Here is a 9,230-nt window from a genome sequence, read left to right as displayed (position 1 = left end):
CAGGGAAGGTTCTGGAACAGGGAAGGTTCTGCTCAGGGGCTCCTGAGCAGGGGACCTCGTGTGCGGCGTCTGGCACCCCCACATGCAGGTTGGCCGGCAGGTGGCCTGGGGTGGGCAGAGTCGAGGCTGGACAGCTCAGAGGATCGCATCCTCAGCTCCGTGCGTCCAGGGGCACTTCAGAAAGGGGCATGGAGTCCCGGCGGTGGGTGACACTGGGCCAGACAAGGCCGTGCTCTCAGGGAAGAGGCAGACAGCAGGTCCGACGTGTTCAGGTCGACTGATCGGACTTTGGGAAGTGTTCAGAGGAAGAAGAAATCTGGACATTCCGCAGGGTCTTCTGTCCTGGGACGGTTGTTGGTAGCACTGACCCCAGAGTCAGAGGGTACGCAAGGCGACCCAGACGAAGCAGGACGAGCAGATTTGTGTGGACACATGGCTTCCAGCTCCTTAGGAGCGTGGCAGCGGCATGTCACTGAGGCAGGACTCCTGGATTAGAAATCGAGACTTGGGGCACCTGCTACCTGGAGCAGAGTAAGCTGGTAGCGGAGGAAGTGGCTCCGGCAGGTGCTTGGCTATTTCACGAGTCAATGAGGTGAGACAGACTGAAAGGCATTTCCTAAACTGCTTGATGCTCTGTGAATGTCCCTGGTCCACTGTCACCCTAAAATATTTAGAAGCAGCCACGGCCCCACCCCTCAAGGACCCCCTGTATGCAAACTACCCCTCAGTTTCATCAGTCTCTTTCTAAAAAGGACAGTTATGTCTCTAACATTACCTGCTTGCACATATTTGACAGTGCAGAGGTTTTGAGCATTTTCCATGGGAGGTGTTTTTGGGGGTTGAACCTGGGGCACTTTACCAGTAAGCTACACCCCAGTTCTTTTTAACTTGTTTTGAGACAGGGTCTAAGTTGCCCAAGCTGGCCTTGAACTTAAGACCCTCCTGCCTCAGCCTCCCCTGCTCGCTGGGCTCCCAGGCATGCACCACTGCACCCAGTGCGTGGTATTTTAAACTGCTTAGAACCTCAAGGAGCTTTGTATTTCATGCTCAGAACATCACTGAAATAATGAATTAAGTAGTGAAGTAGGGAAACTGAAATTTGGAGAGATCAGATGAACGCGCTGACGTCATGCATGCAAAGGTGCCCTTCACTTCCACAAGCTAAACTGGGCTGGACGCCAGAGGTGCTGGTTCGCCGCTCAGGACGCCCCCTCTCGCCCCACAGCACCTGGCGGCGCACCTCTGGACGCACAGCGAGGCGCTGGAGGCGCTGGAGAACGCCATCAGGAGCTCGCGGCGCCTGGAGCTCCTCTGCAGAGACTTCGAGCTGCAGAAGGTGTGTTACCTGCCGCTCAACACCTTCCTCCTGCGCCCGCTGCACCGGCTCATGCACTACAAGCAGGTCCTGGAGCGGTTGTGCAAGCACCACCCCCCCAGCCACGCCGACTTCAGGGACTGCCGAGGTGAGTTGCCTGCAGGTCTCCGTCCCCTGCCCCTCTGTCCCTGCGTAGGAGGTGCTGCTCCTCCTCCCCTTTTGAACACATTCCTTCCTTTGCACCTGGAGACATCCGCTTAGAATGGCTTCCACTTGTGTGGATGAAACTCCATGCTCCTACCTGCCACTAAAGCCATGTCACAGATCCTCTTGCTTATTACCACTGAGCATTCATAGTGTGCCCGTCACCGTAATAAGCCTTCCCCTGAATTAACTCTCCACCTCCATCACCAGCCTGAGGCATGGGTGAGCTCATTTTACATATGGAGACTACTGACATCAGAGAGGGTAAGGAATCTGTCCAGAGCCACACAGCTGGGAAGTAAATGGTATAGAATGTAGATCACCCTACCCTACTGTCTCAGGATGATGGTACCCACTTAACGTACCCAGGCCAGGCGTGGGGCCGACCTTCTCACCTTTGCTCCCTTAACAGTCCCACTTGACAAATAAGGAAGCAGAGGTCAGGAGAGGAAGGGACCTGGGAGGGCCCCTCGGGAGAAGGTCCGAGCTGGTGCTCCAGACGTGCTCGCCCCGTGTTACATGCAGTCTGTTGCCCTTCATGCTCCCTGACCTTGACCCCAGGTCCCTTGAGGGCCAGGGCTAGTTGTTGAGTCCCCTCCACTCTCCAGCCAGGGCTGTCCCCAGAGGGACCCTTGGAGGTGGCTCTTGAGTGGATGGCCTGAATTTGTATGTCGCTTGCACGTCAGGGCCCCCTCCTCTTGCCTGGCGTCTGAGACACCTCCCGTCTCCTGGGCTACCTGTCACTGTCTCCAGCTGCATCTTTTTCCTCCTGTGCTCCTGCCTGCCTCCAACTAAAATCTAAACCCTCTCGGATCAGCACCCAGTTCCTCCTGCCCTGGATCCACACAGCTGCGGGTGCCTGTGGGAGGGCGTTGTGGACGGGATCCTGGCCCTCAGAGCACCTGTTGGTGATGCAGGGTGAGCAGGAGCCCAGGGAAGGGGTGTCCACGGTTAGGGTAAAGTGTAAGTAGGCGACTTCCAGGATGGGGGAGGGTCCAGAGAAGAGAATTGGGAACAGCACAAACACAGGAATACCCAGGCCTGAAGGAGAGAGAACTCATGGAACATTCCAGAAAGCAGAAGTGCTGTGTGCCCTCAGTGTGGAACGTAGAGGAGTGGGGCAAACCCAAAGCGGGACATGAGCAGGGCCCAGATCCACAGGGTCCTGTAACCCGAGAGCCTGAGGGAGCAGCAGAGGGGAGGCAGGAAGGCTCTGGGGAGGGACTGGTGGCGTAGGCCTGGCTCTGGCCGGTCCTCCTGGTGATCCCTCCAGATGGTCTTTTCAAAGGCAGCTCCATAGAAGACGTGGCAAAGTGAGGACAGTGGGGACCCCTGGAGACGAGCAGAGGTGTCTCCTGATGCCATGGTTCGCTCTGGACTGTGGGCCTTTGAAGCCAGCCACGCGTGCAGCATGGTGTACCTTATCCCTGCCTCCCGGTCACCGCCAGCACCCCTTGGCCTTCCCTGCAAATCCGTCCTCACCCGAAGCCTCAGCTTGCGCCTGGCCTCACAGTTGGAGTGGCCTCACCCACCTTGTCCTGGTGTCCTGGCATTGCCAGTTGCTGTGCCAGGGCAAGATGACTGAAGGCCCCTCCCAACTCCGAGGACCCACAGAGGTGTCACCCACGAGGGGGAGGGGACACCGGGACTTGCACTTGCCATCCCTGGCAGGTGTGGCGTCTTTGTTCTATTTTTTTAAACAACCCTAATGGGAATAGTTTGTCCTTGATCATTAAATAGAAAAACGAATTTGTTACCTCGCTCAAAACAGAGCGCCTCAGTGAGGAGGGCGTAGGCACAGGTGTGCCCAGGGCTGCTCCTGGCGCAGCGCCCGAGAGCACCGCAGGGCCAGGGTGGCCTCCCTTCCTCTCCAGGCCTCCTCTCTCCCACCCACTGAGCACTGGTGCCCATTAGGCGTCTATGGGACCAGTCGGGTGGGAGGATCTGAAGAGGGAGGAGACTCCAGGCTTTGTCACGCGGCTGGGACGCGGCGGTCTGGTAAGCCGGAAGTGCTTGATTCCCGTCGGAGGAGAAAGCAAGGCTGCCAGCGGCCCTTCCAGAACTGAGTGTGGGAGGAGGCCCTCAGGGTCCCGAAGACTGAACTGCCAGATGGCCCGCCACTGCGGGCTGTGTGCCCCTAGCGTGTGCTGGCTGGCCAGCTCCTCTGGCTTGTCACAGTCGCTCTTTGCGCCCGTCTTGGTGTGAGTCCCACAGAAGGAAGAAGGGGTGCGCTGGAGGCAGGTCCCGGGAGCGCAGGCTGGCTTTCCCCGCTCCTCCCGGCCTCTGCCCTCGCCGGGCCCTGCTCTCCCAGGAAAGAGGCAGAATCCGGGGCCCCTCATTCCCGTGTCTTTCCCCCGATGGCCACGAGTCCTAACAGAGGGGCAGCTCTGAGCCACGTGGCCATGCCGGGTCCTCTGCCTTCCCAAGGCGCTCGGGGAGACCAAAGTCAGCAAATCGTCCTTGGGGCGAGACCCTGGGTTTCTGCGACCGGGCAGCAGCGGTGCCGTCCCTGCGGCTCTGGAGGGTCGTGGGGAGAGGCCCGGGGCTGCCACTCACCCCAGTGCTCCCGTGCTTCCCCCGCCAGCCGCGTTGGCAGAGATGACGGAAATGGTGGCACAGCTGCACGGTACGATGATCAAGATGGAGAACTTCCAGAAGCTGCTCGAACTCAAGAAGGATTTGATTGGCATTGACAATCTCGTGACTCCCGGGAGGGTAAGCGGAATGGGTTGGAGGGAACGCCGGAGAGAGGCCTGGGGCCTAGGGCTTTCTGACTGTGGACACTCCGAGTTAGAGTAGCCTCCTCCTGCCGCAGGGGACCCCTGGGCAACGCTGTGACCTGACAGCGCCATTCAAAACCTGTGCTGGGAGGGGAGAGAGCACTCCTGACCTCATAGTCTGTCTTCTTATTCGTTTCTTGATTATTTACTTTTCCCTATCACATTCCAGGGAGGATTTAAGACAACTTGTTTTGTTTTTATTTTAGTTAAATGAGGGACTGAGGGTGTAACTTAGTGGTAGAGCAGTTACCTAGCATGCATGAGGCCCCGGTTCAGTCCCAGCACCAAAACAATCAATCAGTTAATCAATCAATAGCTTAGTGAAAATGGAAGATGAAGAAGAATTGGATAAAATGGTGATATAAAAGCAGAGAAGCTGTTAGTGCATGAAAGTATACTATAAAATCCCATTCGAATATAAGTATTTTTTAAACATGCAATTTTATAGACATAATTTTTATTCAAAATCAAAATGACATTTGAAACAATTCTGGGAGAGATAGGAGTTCACCTGTGCTATTAACCTGCCCGTACCCGGCACCCACCATGAGAAGCAGGTCATTATCAACGGGCGGAGCTTCCAACACACACACACACACACACACCAGACCAGGGGAATAGACAAGATGGGGAAAAGCCTGCTTTTTTCATTTCCCTTCTCAGGAAGCAGATATTGCTCAGGAACCAAAAATGTGTATTCATTTGCTGCATCTATCAGATTCCTCTGGGATCTTGGTCCCTGTGTCTCTCCCATTTCAACCCCGTATCCCCCCCGGCCCAGACCTCTGCTCTGCTGCACGCTGACCCTCAGGACAAGCACCCTGAACGCTTGCTCATGAGCTTGCGGGCTCATCTAGGCACCTGCCTCGGAAATGTCAAACCCAGGAGGAGCACAGGGGAGGTTCCCTGGCCTCGCACAACACGAACCCGAAAGCAGGAGACTCGTCGGGGTTCTGGGGTGGGCGCTGGGTGGAGGTAAAGGTGGGGTTCGCCCCGGCTCTTCTGGGGAGAGAATTCTGCCAGGTCTCAGCACGTCGCAGCCTCATCTCCCATCGACGTGGACAGCCCTGTGGAATCAACGTGATTTTATTTAAACTGAACACTACAAGGTATGAGCGAACTAGGCTACACGGTGAACAGAGCATTTGTGAAGGCTTCTCGTTTGGAGGAATGGTTTCAAATTCTGGCTGCAGCAGAGCTAGGACGATGGAACTGGGAGGGGATCTTATCCTCGCCCTCATGGGTCAGTGAGATCAGGAGGTTCGTTACATAAAAAGACGCAGTAATGGTGTCCTCCGTCCCCCGCCAGGCTTGTGGAGGGGACCCAGCATGCCCTCGCGCGTTACTGGCAGTGCCACCGCACATCACGTTGAGCATCGTAAGCCTTCCTCAGGTGGTGCTGCCACCCACTGACTGGCCAGCTGGTCTTGGGCAAATTTCTCCATCATTCTGCTCCTCAGTTTCCTTCCCTGGAAATGGGAATGGCAATATTGAACTTCAGGCTGGTGTGTGGAGCACACGCCACGCAGGCAGAGGTGAAGCTGGAGTTGGGCTGCTGCTTACCAGCGCCACCTGCTCTCATAGGCTCTGGTGCCCCAGGCCACCTCCCTTTCTCATTGCTTCAAGTCAACCCCGAACAAAACGGGAACAGTATCGGGGCTCAGAGGAAGCGAGTTCCAGGACTAGACCGCAGTGAGGATCACACGCACAGACAATCCCGCGTGGGAGAGTCTGTGCGTGTTTTATCCCAAAGTGACCGTTAGCTGGACGTGGTGTAGTCCCAGCTACTCGGGAGGCTAAGGCAGGAGGACTGCTTAAACCCAGGACTTCAAGGACAACCTGGGCAACATGGACTCCATCCCCAAAAAAGAAAAGATGGCTCTTTGTTTTTCGAAGTGCCTGCTCTACACAGCAGTCTCTGCCTCGTGGATCGGGGAAATGTGACTGGGGGTGAGGAGTTCCGTGCTTCTCTGGTCTCTAAGAACGGGAGTTGTAGCTCATGGAGAAGATTCCTGTCTTCGGCACTGTCTTCCCAGTCCCTAGCTGCCAGTCTGTGCAGTCGGGGGTCCCTGTCATCTCCCTCGTGGTGGGAACTGGGGTGGTCCTCACCCTCAGGGCTGGGGTTCCCTACATGTGAGCACACAGCTTCCTGCTGACCTCAACTCCAGTGTCCTGTGAGGCGCAGTGGGTAGGGCACCTGCCCTGCAGGCTCCTGGCAAAGACAGCGATGCGTAGTGGCAGCTTAGCCTGGCCGCTGGGACGCGGTAACTGAGCACTCTAACTCAGCGGGACAGGGCCGCGGGCACCAGGAGGCCCGACCCCCTGGGGCTCTCGGTACCCCTGGCTCTGTCTGCTCCGCAGGAGTTCATCCGCCTGGGCAGCCTCAGCAAGCTCTCGGGGAAGGGGCTCCAGCAGCGCATGTTTTTCCTGGTAAGTGGTGAGAGCGGTCTGTCCTCACAGTGGCCCGACCCAGGTTGGTTGCCACAGGGCTGGTAGAGATCACCAGGCTGGGCCGCCGCCACCCATGTGGGGACCCTGGCAGGCGGGAAGAGCAGCTCCCTGGGTTTCCCGGAGACGGGGAAACGTGCCGCGTGCCCTGTTGGTGTCCGGCAGAGCCCACTCACCCGCCACTCCGCTTGTTCCTCTAGTTCAACGACGTCTTGCTGTACACCAGTCGGGGGCTGACGGCCTCCAATCAGTTTAAAGTCCACGGGCAGCTCCCGCTCTATGGCATGACGGTGAGTGTGTGGCACGGGCGGGATCGGGCGCTGTCCCTGGCTGGGTGGGAAGAAGCAGGAGCCTCTGATGGGAGGAGCCAAAGGGCGAGGCTGGACAGGAAGCGCGGGGCAGGCCCCTCCTCGGTGAGAAGCCTGGGCCTGAAGACCAGTGACCCTCCATTCCTGCCCTGTCCCCTGAAAGAATGGCCTTCTAGGGCTCTCCTGGCAGGGACGCTGCCCCTCCTCCTGCTCATGGGATGCCATGAGTGGTTCCTTCTAGAACCACCTAGAGGCCTGCTGCCTGGGCCCTGTGGTGTGAACTTGCCGCTCCAGCCTGCAGGGTGTGGTCCCTTCACACCACACACAAGGACAGGGAAGTCCACTGAGCAGGGGCTGGACCGCTTGTTCCCAAGGAGAGCCAATGGCCAGGGCCCCCCTGGTCAAGCAGGTGTACACGAGGCTGCAGGATTGTGGCCTTGGCTCATGGCGGCCTCCTCAGGAGTGGGCAGAGAGGTAGGTGGGCTGGGCTCCTCCGGCCCTGCGCTGTTTTCTGCCTGCAGAGTGGCCTGGTCGCGTTCAGTGAGCGTCTGAAAACATCCCAGGCATCTCACTGCTTCACAGCAACATGACTCCTCTTGCCCCACAGATCGAGGAGAGTGAGGACGAGTGGGGGGTGCCCCACTGCCTGACCCTTCGTGGCCAGCGGCAGTCCATCGTCGTGGCCGCCAGGTAACTCTGGAACCTGCCTGCTGTCTACCTTGACCCGCGGAGGTCTGAGAAGCTGACGCCCCTCTCTGTCTTCAGCTCTCGGTCCGAGATGGAAAAGTGGGTCGAGGACATCCAGATGGCCATTGACCTGGCAGAGAAGAGCAGTGGCCCCACGCCGGAGTTCCTGGCCAGCAGCCCCCCTGACAACAGTAAGTGGCAGGGACACCGCCCAAGCCCACGGCCACAGGTCACCGCGGAGGGGAGGCGTGTCTGGGTCTGTGTCCAGTGCATTTGAAGACCCACCGTGGGGGCCTCTCGGCCAGTCTGCGTTTGTGTTTCCGGCTGGAAATCAACAAAATCTCTCTAAACGTCAAACCCTGGAAGCACGCGGGGGGCAGGGAGGCTCCTCCCGGCCAGCATTGCTGCTTGGCAGTCGGTGTCCATGGAGACGGGCAGGCTGCTGCGCGAGGGCCACAGGCCCGGAGCCCGGTGTGCAGGGCAGGTGGGGCTGGTCCACGGAGGCCTCGTTGGACCCCTGCTTAGTGGGCGTCCCCCAGCCTTCCAGAGCCTTCCTCTGGCTGCGGCTGAGGAGATGGTCAGTGTTGCTTCTTGTCACCCTGCAGAGTCCCCGGATGAAGCCACGGCGGCCGACCAGGAGTCGGAGGACGACCTGAGTGCCTCGCGCACCTCGCTGGAGCGCCAGGCCCCGCACCGCGGCAACACGATGGTGCACGTGTGCTGGCACCGCAACACCAGCGTCTCCATGGTGGACTTCAGCATCGCCGTGGAGGTACCCCAGGCGCGTGGCGGCTGGGCGGCCCTCCTCCCTACCTCACACCCGCCCGGCGGAGCCCGTGCATGGCCTCTGGCCCAGTGGCCTCCGGGAGCCTGGCCCCTGCGCCTGCCCACTGACGGCCGAGCAGGGGAGGGCTGAGCCTGGGCTCCAGCCCGCTGTGCTCTCGTCCTCGGCAGCTGCCACGCAGCTCCGCCGTCTGCCCGTGTTCACTGCCACCTACAGGAGTCTCCCGAGTCTGCTCTACAGTTTTCTTTCCCCTGGGGAGTAAGTCACGGGTCGGAGTCTGTTCGTATGTGCAGCAGTGTCCGTGGCCAGGTCCTGGAGCTGCCACCTGGGAACAGGTGTATGAGGAGGTCGCAGGGTCTGAAAATTGGCAAGCAGGTGCCAGCAGGAGCAGGTCACAGTTCACAGATGGCCCCAAGAAGGGAACGCAGGGTGGGGCCCCTCCAGGTGTGCTCTGGGGTTCACCCCTGAATGCAGACCTTGGTGAATGGTCTCCTCCTTGATCACAAATGTGAAGCCTTCCAGACCTTTCCAAACCCCATTCCCTGAGCCTTCTCCAGCCCAGGTCTGAAGTTACTTGACAGAACATTCCACACCCAGAAAACTGAAAACAGGGGTTTTCCCCATCTCCCCTGCCAGCAGCACCTGCCCTGGCTGCACAGGGCCATCTGGCACCTCAAGTCGTGGGGACACTCGTGTCTCATGAC

General features: G+C 58.7%; 1 protein-coding gene across 3 annotated transcripts in view; it reads left to right on the top strand.

Annotated features, from left to right (window-relative positions):
* Farp1 (FERM, ARH/RhoGEF and pleckstrin domain protein 1) overlaps positions 1–9,230 on the top strand; it is a 266,176-nt gene that overhangs the window by 250,277 nt on the left and 6,669 nt on the right. For all 3 annotated transcript variants that reach the window (XM_047553352.1, XM_047553350.1, XM_047553351.1), the window contains exons 18-24: positions 1,226–1,463; positions 4,104–4,234; positions 6,661–6,729; positions 6,948–7,037; positions 7,663–7,745; positions 7,821–7,933; positions 8,348–8,514. In XM_047553352.1, coding sequence (XP_047409308.1) covers positions 1,226–1,463; positions 4,104–4,234; positions 6,661–6,729; positions 6,948–7,037; positions 7,663–7,745; positions 7,821–7,933; positions 8,348–8,514 — 891 coding nt within the window. The remainder of the gene's footprint in view (positions 1–1,225; positions 1,464–4,103; positions 4,235–6,660; positions 6,730–6,947; positions 7,038–7,662; positions 7,746–7,820; positions 7,934–8,347; positions 8,515–9,230) is intronic.

Source organism: Sciurus carolinensis, chromosome 5 (assembly GCF_902686445.1).
Source record: "Sciurus carolinensis chromosome 5, mSciCar1.2, whole genome shotgun sequence".
Lineage (NCBI taxonomy): Eukaryota > Metazoa > Chordata > Mammalia > Rodentia > Sciuridae > Sciurus > Sciurus carolinensis.
This window is presented reverse-complemented; position numbering and strand designations above follow the sequence as displayed.